Source organism: Salmo salar, chromosome 20, assembly GCF_965601325.2.
Source record: "Salmo salar chromosome 20, fSalSal1, whole genome shotgun sequence".
Classification (NCBI taxonomy): Eukaryota; Metazoa; Chordata; class Actinopteri; order Salmoniformes; family Salmonidae; genus Salmo; species Salmo salar.
Window position 1 is genome coordinate 78,271,053 of NC_138310.1, and position 14,103 is coordinate 78,285,155.

The window sequence follows — 14,103 nt, forward strand, 5'->3', positions numbered from 1 at the left end:
AAAAAGGAGCTAAAGTAGCCACTAGCCAGGGACAGTAATGGGAGCTAGCCACAAGCAGTAAACAGCAGCTACAGTAGCCACTAGCCAGAGGCAGTAAACAGGAGCTAGCCACTAGCCAGGGACAGTAATGGGAGCTAGCCACTAGCAGTAAACAGCAGCTACAGTAGCCACTAGCCAGGGACAGTAAACGGGAGCTAGCCACTAGCCATGGGCATTAAAAGGCGCTACAGTAGCCACTAACCAGTGGCAGTAAAATAAGCTACAGTTTTCACTAGCCAAGGGCAGTAAAAGGAGCTACAGTATTCACTAGCCAGGGGCAGTAAAAGGAGCTACAGTATTCACTAGCCAAGGGCAGTAAAAGGAGCTACAGTATTCACTAGCCAGGGGCAGTAAAAGGAGCTACAGTATTCACTAGCCAAGGGCAGTAAAAGGAGCTACAGTAGCCACTAGCCAGGGGCAGTAAAAGGAGCTACAGTATTCACTAGCCAAGGGCAGTAAAAGGAGCTACAGTAGCCACTAGCCAGGGGCAGTAAAATGAGCTACAGTATTCACTAGCCAAGGGCAGTAAAAGAAGCTACAGTATTCACTAGCCAGGGGCAGTAAAATAAGCTACAGTATTCATTAGCCAAGGGCAGTAAAAGAAGCTACAGTAGCCACTAGCCAGGGGCAGTAAAAGGAGCTACAGTATTCACTAGCCAGGGGCAGTAAAATAAGCTACAGTATTCACTAGCCAAGGGCAGTAAAAGAAGCTACAGTAGCCACTAGCCAGGGGCAGTAAAAGGAGCTACAGTATTCACTAGCCAGGGGCAGTAAAAGAAGCTACAGTAGCCACTAGCCAGGGGCAGTAAAAGGAGCTACAGTAGCCACTAGCCAGGGGCAGTAAAAGGAGCTACAGTAGCCACTAGCCAGGGGCAGTAAAAGGAGCTACAGTAGCCACTAGCCAGGGGCAGTAAAAGGAGCTACAGTATTCACTAGCCAGGGGCAGTAAAAGCCAGGTACCTCCTGCCACTAAAACAGATTTATCCTGACGGAACAGCTCATCTGCATGTCGTTAAGCAGGGATATCGTTCTCCCTGACGAGCGGGAGGCTCTACCTGTCCACAGGAGACGTGACCCCAGTCCCCCCTAGTCCTCCCTGCCAGGGGGTTGATGGGAGAATAATCACTCAGAGAGACACAGCTCTGAGATCACTGAGGATGCTATACTGCAGCATTAGTAACCCTGGGATACAGTACCTCTGTGTTTTCATATCAGCCTAGCCATGGGCATTTAATACAGCCGCAGGTGAATTCACCTTTGTCTTTAGAAAAATATGCTGTATTACACTGTGCATGACATAATACAAAGACAAGCACACACAGACAATCTCTCTCGTGAAAAATCATTTCAGGGCCAGCGGTGAGAATGTTTGATTTAGTGGCCTTTGGTGTAACATTAAGGAAACAGACCTATTTCCATATTATTAACACAATAACAAATCTATCATGTTGGGCTCTACAGAAAGCTGCTCCTGCACCCCTCTTTCCACAGCCTCAAAATGGTGGCCACGATAAATCCCCCCTTCCTCCTCCTTACTCTCACTACCCCTCCAACTAACTGTGGAGCTGGGAACGTGTCTGTGCTGTCAAACGATGGGGAGCAGGGAGAGACTTGTGGAGAGATAAGAAGAAATAGAGGTGTCTTCAGAGTAATACAGTGCAGGAGAGATGCAGCAGATTAGGGCCCAGTCGCAGCTTTATATTCCTCTAAATATATCAACAGCAGCATGTGTCACAGCCGCCACAGCCCCTGTTCCATCATCCCACAGAAAAACGAAACTCTGGGGCTACAGTCGACAGACCAGCCAAGCAGCCGTGTCAACCCTCCCTCCCTCTCTCCATGTCCCTCTTTTTATAGATACACTATATCTCTTCCTCCCCCTCTCTATTTCTCTCTCTCTCTCTGTCTCTCTCTCTGTCTCTCTCTAGATATATCTCTTCCTCCCCCTCTCTATTTCTCTCTCGCTCTCTGTCTCTCTCTGGATATATCTCTTCCTCCCCCTCTCTATTTCTCTCTCTCTCTCTGTCTCTCTCTAGATATATCTCTTCCTCCCCCTCTCTATTTCTCTCTCTCTCTCTCTGTCTCTCTCTAGATATATCTCTTCCTCCCCCTCTCTATTTCTCTCTCTCTCTCTGTCTCTCTCTAGATATATCTCTTCCTCCCCCTCTCTATTTCTCTCTCTCTCTCTCTCTCTGTCACTCTCTAGATATATCTCTTCCTCCCCCTCTCTATTTCTCTCTCTCTCTCTCTCTCTCTGTCTCTCTCTAGATATATCTCTTCCTCCCCCTCTCTATTTCTCTCTCTCTCTCTGTCTCTCTCTAGATATATCTCTTCCTCCCCCTCTCTATTTCTCTCTCTCTCTGTCTCTCTCTAGATATGTCTCTTCCTCCCCCTCTCTTTTTCTCTCTCTCTCTCTGTCTCTCTCTAGATATGTCTCTTCCTCCCCCTCTCTATTTCTCTCTCTCTTTCTGTCTCTCTCTAGTTATGTCTCTTCCTCCCTCTCTCTTTGTCTCTCTCTCTTCCTCCTTCTATAGATATACTGTTTCCCCTTTTCTCTTCCATTCTTTGTTCTATCCCTCCCGACTCAAAAAACACAGAGCTGCTGCTTCATCCTGTCTATAGTATCAGCCATGTCCAGTATAGAGGACTTATATGTCCTGTTCAGTCGGTATGAGAGACGCAGCAGGATACAGCCATGCTGTTTCTGCTTCTCCAATGTCATGCCCTTCACATGTCTCTCTCCAGACAGACGGCTGTAAAAGCTTTCAGTGAGTTGTAAAAATGGAAATGGTGCCTCCAGTCTGGAATGGAATATTCCATACGTGAAATGTATTCTAAATCTCTTATGGATATGGCACTCGCTGACACTTTGTGTGAGATAAAGCTCTCTGTCTCTGTCTCTCTCTCCTTTTAAAATTAATGAACTTTCTTATCTCTTTTTGTGTATGATAATTATAATACCACAGTCTGCCAAAACCACTTGAACAAGCTGGGCTTAAGGTACATTCAATACATTCATAAGATGAGGTGCAAATTACCACACTATAGAGACACCTAGCTATGTCATAAACAGTACATATACAGGACATCATTATGAATCAATAGTCAAAATGCAGTCTGTAACTGTAGACGTATTTATTATACTGAACAAAAATAGAAACACAACATGGAACAATTTCATCAATTTGACTGAGTTACAGTTCATAAAGGAAATATGAATCTATGGATTTCACATGACTGGGCAGGGGCACAGTCAGTTGGACGTACTGACAAATTGGAGGTGGCTCTGGCAACAGCTCTGGTGGACATTCCTGCAGTCAGCATACCAATTGCACGCTCTCTAAAAACTTGAGGCATCTGTGGCATTGTGTTGTGCAATTCCATCACTTTTTAAACTCGTTTTCATTATCTCCAGCGCAATACCCGTGTCAACATTTGTGAAAACGATGCATTTTTAAGTTTTGTCGAAAAACATATGAAGTTAAAAAGTTTTACCCGATGCCATCAAAGTGAAATCTTTTTTAAATATTGCTTTTCAAACACTATGAGATTTGCAGTTACGTGGGGAGCAAAGAAATACCCTCCCTTGGTCTAGAAACTTGTTGCAGGTCACAGAGATTCTTTTTTTTACGTATTTTATATTTTTAATCACAGAAACACGCTGTTTTCACATAGACGGTGGCAGAACTGCTCTTTAAATGTGATATGTTACCTGATAAGGGGTCTTGGATCTTTTTAAATGACAACTGAACATGCTTTTGGATTTAACATCTTTTTGTTTTGGAGAGCGATTTCAAATTATTTCTTTGTAATATCCAAACCATTCCTCCGAGAGTGGCAGGAAACTGCATAAAATCAGGCAGATTTGAATCCTAATGAAGGGGGGAAGAAGTTCCAATACCTTCTGTTCTGTCCACATGTCAGTGTATCAGTGCAGTATCTCACCTGTTACGGAGCTGTCTAGGTTGTCCATGCTGGACCCTGGCGTGTGCTCAATACCATAGAGAGGCCTGGACATCTCATAGCCGTCATCCTCCTCCTCATCCTCATCCTCCTCATCCACGTCAGGGATGTCAGTCTCCAGGTCAGACACCAGGGTGCTGGACACGTACCCCACCGGAGGGGCGGGGGCCTGGGGAGGGAGGGGGGGGAGGGAGCCACCCTGCATCAGCCTGTCAGAGAGTCAGAGTAATATGGGTTATCATCATGCTACAGGTACACACCAAAACACAACGACAGAAGAGGGTGGGCAGCTGGTGGGGGGACAGCAACAGCAGGGAAGAGAACGAATGTCAAAAGACATCAAAAAAGACAAAGCTGGTGAATGAAAGACAGGATGACATAAAGAAGGAATCCGAGATAGACGAAAGGAACTGTCAAGCTAAATTTAGAAATTCTTTCAGATTCTGCCGCTTTGAATGAATTGGGACAATTCCACTAATTCTACGTCTCTCCTCCTTCCATGCCAACACAATGACCCTATAATTGCAGTTGAAGAGGGTACAATGGGCCCGCTCTCTAGGCCTGTCGACACGAGGCTGTCACCCCTCAAGCAGCCCATTCCGCTCCGCTCTGCGCCTGCCTCACGTCGCTGACAGCCCCACTTGTTTAAGGAGCAACGTAGTGTCTTTGAGACGGTCTGCGGCGAGAGGGATTCTGATTCTGATGTAATTACTGGCTCTTTCCTGTTGTCAAAAGATGCTCTCAAACCCAATGCAGTCATTACTGGCTAACACAACAGCTTCTTCCTGACAAGTCTTCCCTATTCCCTCTACTGTCATGAATGGATGCCAGTCTCTCCCTCTTTCCCTCCCTTCCGCCTTCGTTCTCTCCCTCTCTTCGTCCTTTGTTCTCTCCCTCTCTTCCGACAGGATGAAACACGGCCTTCATCTGCCGTGCATGAGAACCACAACAACGGCATGTGTAGCAGCATGGGCGTGGGATGCGGCCTAAACAAGTCAGAAGGGACAGTCACGAAAGTGGCAACACTGGCCCATTCAAATGACATGATTCATGAGCGTTTCTGTTTTGCGCAACGCTGTGACTGTGCAGCTAACGTAACACCTAAATAAAACATTGAAGGGAGAAATAAATAGATAATGAAAGAAAAACACATCCAGCACAATATCCATAGTCGCCGTTCTCATATCACCCCATTTGAACCTTGTACTGTTTCTGTAGTATCCCCCTCCAGTGGGAGTACGTACCATGTCTGTTTGGCCATGTCCAGTTGGTAGGCACGGGTGATCTCGTCTAGGTGGGCCTGGAGCATGGGCTGCAGCTCCTCCCGGGGAGAGGGGGTGAGGGTGGCCGTGGACTGCTGACCGAAGGACACCGCTGCTGGAGACGAGGCCACTCCACGCATGGGTGGGGTGGGGACCCTCTCTTCCTCCTCCTCTAGCTCATCCTCCATTCCCTGGTGGAGGTAGGTCTGCACGGGCATGGGAGGACCCCAGCCATCACTCTCATACCTGGGGTGGCCACACAGAGAGAGAGAGAGAGAGAGAGTGAGAGAGAGAGAGAGAGAGAGCGAGAGAGAGAGAGAGAGAGAGAGAGAGGGAGGAGGGGTAAGATGAGTGCTCTAAGTAACTCAACTGTCTCTCTTTGGTAACGTGCCAGACTAGTGTGACCTTGTCAAACATTCTAAAGGACTTCAGACTAGTGTGACCTTGTCAAACGTTCTAAAGGACTTCAGACTAGTGTGACCTTGTCAAACGTTCTAAAGGACTTCAGACTAGTGTGACCTTGTCAAACATTCTAAAGGACTTCAGACTAGTGTGACCTTGTCAAACATTCTAAAGGACTTCAGACTAGTGTGACCTTGTCAAACGTTCTAAAGGACTTCAGACTAGTGTGACCTTGCCAAACATTCTAAAGGACTTCAGACTAGTGTGACCTTGTCAAACATTCTAAAGGACCTCAGACTAGTGTGACCTTGTCAAACGTTCTAAAGGACTTGAGACTAGTGTGACCTTGTCAAACATTCTAAAGGACTTCAGACTAGTGTGACCTTGTCAAACGTTCTAAAGGACTTCAGACTAGTGTGACCTTGTCAAACATTCTAAAGGACTTCAGACTAGTGTGACCTTGTCAAACATTCTAAAGGACTTCAGACTAGTGTGACCTTGTCAAACATTCTAAAGGACTTCAGATTAGTGTGACCTTGTTACAAACGTTCTAAAGGACTTCAGACTAGTGTGACCTTGTTACTAACGTTCTAAAGGACTTCAGACTAGTGTGACCTTGTTACTAACGTTCTAAAGGACTTCAGACTAGTGTGACCTTGTTACTAACGTTCTAAAGGACTTCAGACTAGTGTGACCTTGTTACTAACGTTCTAAAGGACTTCAGACTAGTGTGACCTTGTCAAACGTTCTAAAGGACTTCAGACTAGTGTGACCTTGTCAAACGTTCTAAAGGACTTCAGACTAGTGTGACCTTGTCAAACATTCTAAAGGACTTTGTACATACGAGTAATGAAGCAGTGGAGGGAGTGAGGTTTTCATTTCCCATAACGGAGCTTATACATGCTGAAATAACACTAGTCGTAAAGAAAATGTTAATTAAAGGAATTTGTCAGTGCACACTCCATAGGACATAACTGTTTAAATCTGTGGCCATTAAGAGGCTCAGATTTACAGTGCTGCCAGATAGCCTATTAAACCAGATGAGTGCCCCAGACTGAAGATGAAGGTTAGAGGACAGCACACCTCAACTAGGGAGACACACAGTTAAATGAGATACTATGTGTGAGTGAATCTATTTTGGGATACAACTAACATTTTTAGCTTACACCACTCCCCTGACTAAAGGCAGACTTTACATGAAGGAACTGAACACCTGACAGTCTACTAACAATAACAGTTGCGTGAGAGTCATTTGGTGGGAAAAGAGCAGAAAGAGGCTAGGCAATGTGGAAAAGAGAAAATAGTTTATGAGTAAAACGTTTCCCTCATACTCAGTTAGTGGAGAGAGCTCACTGTGGAATCTCTCTCTTTTTATCTCTATTTTGGGTCTTTCCCTCTCTCTCAGCTTGAAACAAAGTAGTCCTGACATTTTTTCCCTCAGAAAGAGAATCAGCAGAATAGATTGATTTGTCAATCCCGCTTGCCGCAGGAGACTGCAATGGTTAAACAATGCACTCATGAAGTTTCTCCCTCAGATAAAAATATGGGATGAGCAGATAGATTGATGTGAAACAGTCTCTGTCCATCCTGCCTGCCTGGGGAGACAGTAACATCTCCAGATGTACTGGTGTAATTAGCCACAGAGAGGAACAGCTAGCCAGGAGCACGACTATGTCCTATAATAACACACAGCAGTTGGTTGGGTTCTACTTGAACTCAACAGTGTACTGTATATACATGTAAAAGCTAATGTTGTCCCCTAATCCCCTATTAGGAGTAACTGTCTCACTTTCGGCAAAGCCTGAATGAAGGATCAGACAGTGATAGATACATATAATTGTTCTAATCAGTGTGGTAGAATCTAGTTGGACTGTAGGGGCAGAGTGTGGACCGTTTTGCATCTCCATGGATGTATAGAGTGTATGTTATGGTGGATATGGCTCGTACCCTCCTCCTTCATAGTGCTCGTTGGGGTAGTGGTCCATCTCAGTGCCAGGGAGAGGGTGTACAGGTGGAGGGGGAAGGGGCACGTTGGCCCAGCTGGAGCCGTTAGCCTTGGTGGGTTTGGCGCCAACCTTGGCCTTCTTCTTCTTACCCCCCTTACCACCTATGAACAGCAGAGATGGAGCGAGTTAGAGAGATTGACTCAGACAACATGAAGAATTCAATTTCTAGAAAAATCTAGAAAACCATATAACATAGGTGGCTATTTGAAGTATTCACTGTCAGTCTAACAAACAGATATTGCCAACAGAAATCGATTGAACATATAAAGCTGAACATTCCTTCATTTCGAAACAGGTCATTTCAAACAGGTCATCTCCTTCTAAAAGTCACCCACATTCTCAAACAAACGGATTCAATGAGCCATGCCTGTCAGCAGCCTCACATAGAAGAACCTCAAGGCCAAGTAATGAAAAGTGTGCTTCCATTGATTGATTTGCTGAAAGGCCTCAAATCTCCATAGAAACAGGGAGAGAGCAGCAGTAAAGAAGCAGAGGGTAGACCCCGTTCCTCCAGCCATCCCTTAGTGTCCCCATTTCACTAGAGGTGTGGGGTCCACAATGAAAACTCTCACTTCAGAACATCATCATAATGAATGGGTCCGTGGCGTCTGTGTGGCCATAATGGAATTCACTGAGAGTCTATTACACTGTCATTGATTTGATTACGCAAGAGAGAGAAAGAAAGAGAGAGCGCCCCTTCCCCATCCATTTCCCCTCACAACCCTCTGAGACTGGATTTTCCTCTGCTCTGCCCCATCCATCTTTATAAATCTGCCAGCCAGGCCTACGTCTAGATTGGGGTTTAAATTATTTGGTGACAGTGAGGATGGGGTGGGGGGGCTCTCTTTATCTCAGGTGATCTTTGACATCTAAAGCCCACTGTTATCTTTCTCAGTTGTCCTCAGTGTGGTCCACAGGCCTCAGATCAGTTGTCCTAGACAGGAAAAGGCTGCAGGCTCTGTGTTTTCCTATATAGAGGACATACGAGCATGAGTCCCCTATACAGAGGACATACGAGCATGAGTCCCCTAAATAGAGGACATATGAGCATGAGTCCCCAATATAGAGGACATATGAGCTTAAGTCCCCTATTTAGAGGGCATATGAGCACAAGTCCCCAATATAGAGGACATATGAGCATGAGTCCCCTATACAGAGGACATATGAGAACAAGTCCCCTATATAGAGGAAATATGAGCATGGGTCCCCAGTATAGAGGACATATGAGCACAAGTCCCCAATATAGAGGACATATGAGCATGAGTCCCCTATACAGAGGGCATATGAGCATGAGTCCCCTGTATAGAGGAAATATGACCATGAGTCTTTTGTCTGTTCATTTCCAAACTGTCCTTGAAATGAAGATAACATACCTATGACAATTGCGTGTGTGAATTTGTGTATTTGTGATATGAGCATTGCATGTGTAAGTTTGTGTATTTGTACTATGAGCATTGCATGTGTGAGTTTGTGTATTTGTGCTATGAGCATTGCATGTGTAAGTTTGTGTATTTGTACTATGAGCATTGCATGTGTGAGTTTGTGTATTTGTGCTATGAGCATTGCATGTGTGAGTTTGTGTATTTGTGCTATGAGCATTGCATGTGTGTCTGAGGTCTGAGAGAACTGGGAGATAAACTGAGTTTGGAGTCCTTTCTAGGAATCCACATTTGTGGCAGACTCCACTATCAGTCTGCCAACGGACACCTCACATCTCAATCCAGAAAATACTCCCCAGTTGACATCGCCAGCCACACATACAGGCTAGTGAAAACCATCCTTGGAGGCCTCTTGTGTACATTTGTATCTGTCATCTGTTGGTTAACCCTCACTGCCAAAGGCCTATAATCACGTTGCTCAGAGCCACAAAAAAGCAACATTTCAGGGAACCCTGCATCTTGTGCCATGCAACACCATGTAATCTAATAGACTGTCCAGACAAGGACATGGCTACAAATTAGCTCAACGTCATCAAAAAAGACTGTCCATCAATACTCAGGGATATTTTGGGAAATGCATCTCTATGATCCAGTAAGGATGAGGTCAGAGACAGAGAAAATACAGCATATTGCTTTAGCAGTAGATGGAGAATTTTGTTATTTCACCATTTTCCCTATAAGATTTTAACTGTTCCCGGGCAGAAATGTTCTCGTCAAAGATGATTGGATTGCAACAATGTTGCAGCAGAACATGAGAGATATTAGGACTGGGAGGAGGATAGTCTGATAAAGACTGGGAGTAATAAAATAACAACAGTAAGCCCAGGGCAGGAAGTATAGTCTGAAAGTAATTGGGTTTCCTAATCGTTCCTCTGGGCGACGCTCGACTTTTCCCAATAAATGGCAAGCTGGCATGATTGCTCAATCACCCCGAGTCCCTCCTCACCGGAGCAGGCATCAATACTGTAAATGAGCCTCTGCCGTGGAGGGAAGGACGGCTGACACTGATGTTACAATCAGGAAGTAGACATCAGACCCATCTATCGCTGACAAACACTGGGCCTGTCTTCAAAAGGAACTCCCACCATATTTAGATGTGGAGCTGGGTATTTTGGGCGCTTCCTCCCAGCATATAACTTTGGGGCCAAGCAGAGCCGAGCAGACTTGAGCTGCCTCTGTTTTTATTGGGTGCCTCAGTGCTGAGTGAGAGACACAGGCAGAGCCTCAGAATGGAGTCCAGAAGGAAGGACTCCACATCCAGATTTAAACATAGCACTGAGAGAATAGATCAGACTGGCTTTTCAAGGACGGAGATGGATGGGGGTTTCTTAGAATACCTGAGTAACACTGTATTATAGGCTTATAATAATTGTAGAGAGGAATGTCGCGCTATCTGACGTAAGACACATGGGGGTTACCATGCTGGACAGATAACTAGCAAGTGTGCCTACTTGTGAAATCATCCCAATATATTTGGTATGTGGGTGGATGATGCAGCAGACTAGATCATCAACACTGACCCCCCTACAGCCCTGAGCCATGTAGCTCATTAGGAGTGGGGTAGACTATAATTGGAGGAGAGGGGGGGAAGTAGGTATGGATGACACCACTCCAAGAACAGTGAGAACATAACCCTTCTCCTGGGCTCCGGAATGAGATAATACAGGGATCATGGAGCTCACTAGCCAGCTATCTCTTCTCCTCTCCTCCTCTCTCCACTCCTCCTCTCTCCTCTCCTCCTCTCTCCACTCCTCCTCTCTCCACTCCTCCTCTCTCCACTCCTCCTCTCTCCACTCCTCCTCTCTCCTCTCCTCCTCTCTCCGTTCCTCCTCCAGTACTGTAGATTTTAATGATCAACACCCCCACATCCTCAGTGGGACCCATGCAACCATGAAAGCTGCTCTATTTCTGTTCCTCTTCATCTGGTTCCTATCTCAGACCTAAGGTTCATTATTTCCTCCCGAGCTTGTTGAAGCGAAGCACTATGCTGCTGTGCCTACCTCTTTTAACTTCTTTCCTTTTCAAACGTCTTGTGATTCTTTAGTTGACTTCAAAACATGAAGTGTAGTAAAAGTTTACTTCATTGTCACCCAAACTCTGGCCATTGCAGTTCTATAGTCCGTTGTAGCTCAGTTGGTAGATCATGGGACTTGCAACAACAGGGTTGTGGGTTTGATTCCCATGGGGGACCAATATGAAAATGTATGCACTCACTACTGTAAGTCACTCTGGATAAAAGCGTTGCTAAAATGTATACGTATAAGGTTATTCTGTCAGACCTCTGTGGTGTATTTCTGTAGGGTTTAATGCTCATAGAGAAACATTTTGTCATATAGAGAGATAAGCCACAGACGGATAGAGCTAAGTCAACTAAACGAGATAAATGCATATTTAATAAGATGCTGTTTCACTTAAACCAGGGCACTTGTGTATAGCATGCCTCACAGTACATGCAATACATCTCTGTAATTATATTATTTCTTAAGGCCTACCACGGAGGGGGAAGTGCAAGGGTACAGTCCCAATTGAATTCCTATACAGGTGAATCCAATTAGTAGGACATATATGCTTTAAATCTCAGACATTTCAATGAAAAATATCCTGAGGCTACCAAATGAAATACAAGTTAGCTTAACATAATCAACAGCTTCTTGTCCCCTGGCCTCTCTGTGTTTATCAAGAGCTTCCTGTCCCCTGGTCTCTCTGTGTTTATCAAGAGCTTCCTGTCCCCTGGCCTCTCTGTGTTTATGCAAATACTCAGCCTCTAGCTGCTCTTCTCTGAGCACAACAATCTCTCTCTCTCTCTCTCTCTCTCTCTCTCTCTCTCGCTCTCTCTCGCTCTCTCTCGCTCTCTCTCGCTCTCTCTCGCTCTCTCTCGCTCTCTCTCGCTCTCTCTCTCATTATGAAACCGGTGCCATTCCTCTCCTGTGCCATCTCTCCCTCTCTACCTCCAGCAGAGTGACTGACTGTTGACCTGGCTGAAGACGTGACCACTCCAGACTGCCTCTCCTTTCCAGCCTAATGTCTGCCAGCCCAGTGCATTGGATAAGAGACCAGAGAGGAGGTAAGGGGAGAGGATAGGAGGGGAGGTAGAGAGTGCCCTATAAAATTATCACTACATGAGTTTTACTGTGGTCAGTAACCAATAGAAGAAGAGGGAAAATGGGAGGCAACCTCGCCACTTTAGTCAGCCAAGCGTCTCAGATGGTGTGTGTGTGTGTGTGTGTGTGTGTGTGTGTGTGTGTGTGTGTGTGTGTGTGTGTGTGTGTGTGTGTGTGTGTGTGTGTGTGTGTGTGTGTGTGTGTGTGTGTGTGTGTGTGTGTGTGTGTGTGTGTGTGTGTGTGTGTGTAGTCTCACAATGCACCACTCCAAATGTCTGAAGGAGTCCCCTTGCCCCAATTCTCATCTGCTCTCTAGCTCCTGGTGAGAGACCAAGCCTGTTACAAGGCCCAGCCGTGATGGAGTAGGCCCAGCTAGTATGCCTGGAGCCCTGTTCTAATAGCCAAAATCTCCATTGCATGTGTATACGGCATCATTGCAGCACATAACAGTAAAACCTCTAGATCGCACATTTGAAAAAGTGAAACATTGTGGCTGCTGTCAACGATCGAGGCCATCCTGTAAATGCATGCATCGTTTACTTGAAATGAGTTGTGAGTATTAGCAGCAGGAGCAAAGTAACAGTGGTGAGGGGGAGGAGTGGGATAATAAAGACCTCCCTTAGTCGTTGGGTTTTGCACATGCAAAAGAGATCAATAAAGCAATTAACAAGTCAATCAATGATACAGTCGATTAAATCGCAGTCCATGAGGTATCCCAGAATGTTAAGGGGAGAAGGAAGAACAGTCAGATCCCTGCCTGCCACATCCGAAACCAACCTGATAGGCTGCCGCTTCGGTCTGAGCTGTTGTGAGAGCTGGTGGTGCTGAAATCTTGTGATTGGTTGTGTGGCATTCTATTAGACAATCCCTCGGCCAATCGGTAGTCAGGAATGAAAAGGAGTGCTAGTGGGGTTAAAGGGCAAAAATATACAGTGGCATCAGGTGTTTGGCTGAAGCACATGCAGACATGCAGTTAGAGCATCAGGCAAGCAGTGGACACATCTCAATCACACACACCTCTTCCATCCATCTGAACATATCTCAATCACACACACCTATTCTATCTATCTGGACATATCTCAATCACACACACCTCTTCTATCTATCTGGACATATCTCAATCACACACACCTCTTCTATCTATCTGGACATATCTCAATCACACACACCTCTTCCATCCATCTGGACATATCTCAATCACACCCACCTCTTCTATCTATCTGGACATATCTCAATCACACACACCTCTTCTATCTATCTGGACATATCTCAATCACACACACCTCTTCTATCTATCTGGACATATCTCAATCACACACACCTCTTCTATCTATCTGGACATATCTCAATCACACACACCTCTTCCATCTATCTGGACATATCTCAATCACACACACCTCTTCTATCTATCTGGACATATCTCAATCACACACACCTCTTCCATCTATCTGAACATATCTCAATCACACACACCTCTTCCATCCATCTGGACATATCTCAATCACACACACCTCTTCTATCTATCTGGACATATCTCAATCACACACACCTCTTCTATCTATCTGGACATATCTCAATCACACACACCTCTTCTATCTATCTGGACATATCTCAATCACACACACCTCTTCTATCTATCTGGACATATCTCAATCACACACACCTCTTCTATCTATCTGGACATATCTCAATCACACACACCTCTTCCATCCATCTGGACATATCTCAATCACACACACCTCTTCTATCTATCTGGACATATCTCAATCACACACACCTCTTCTATCTATCCATCTTGACATTCTCTCTCTCTCTCTCTCTCTCTCTCTCTCTTTCTCCCTCACTCACCCACCCACAGTCAGATTCACTCAGTGAAACATTTAGCCTTTGT

The 14,103-nt window shown here is 45.3% G+C and overlaps 1 protein-coding gene across 11 annotated transcripts in view; it reads right to left on the bottom strand.

Annotated features, from left to right (window-relative positions):
• robo2 (roundabout, axon guidance receptor, homolog 2 (Drosophila)) overlaps positions 1-14,103 on the bottom strand; it is a 596,024-nt gene that overhangs the window by 17,018 nt on the left and 564,903 nt on the right. For 7 of the 11 annotated variants that reach the window (XM_082966746.1, XM_082966741.1, XM_014163402.3 and 4 more), the window contains 4 exons: positions 12,990-13,115; positions 7,614-7,773; positions 5,247-5,510; positions 3,985-4,211 (listed from right to left, as the gene is read on the bottom strand). In XM_082966746.1, coding sequence (XP_082822872.1) covers positions 3,985-4,211; positions 5,247-5,510; positions 7,614-7,773; positions 12,990-13,115 — 777 coding nt within the window. The remainder of the gene's footprint in view (positions 1-3,984; positions 4,212-5,246; positions 5,511-7,613; positions 7,774-12,989; positions 13,116-14,103) is intronic. The other 4 variants (XM_082966750.1, XM_082966744.1, XM_082966747.1 and 1 more) reach the window with 1 other exon arrangement.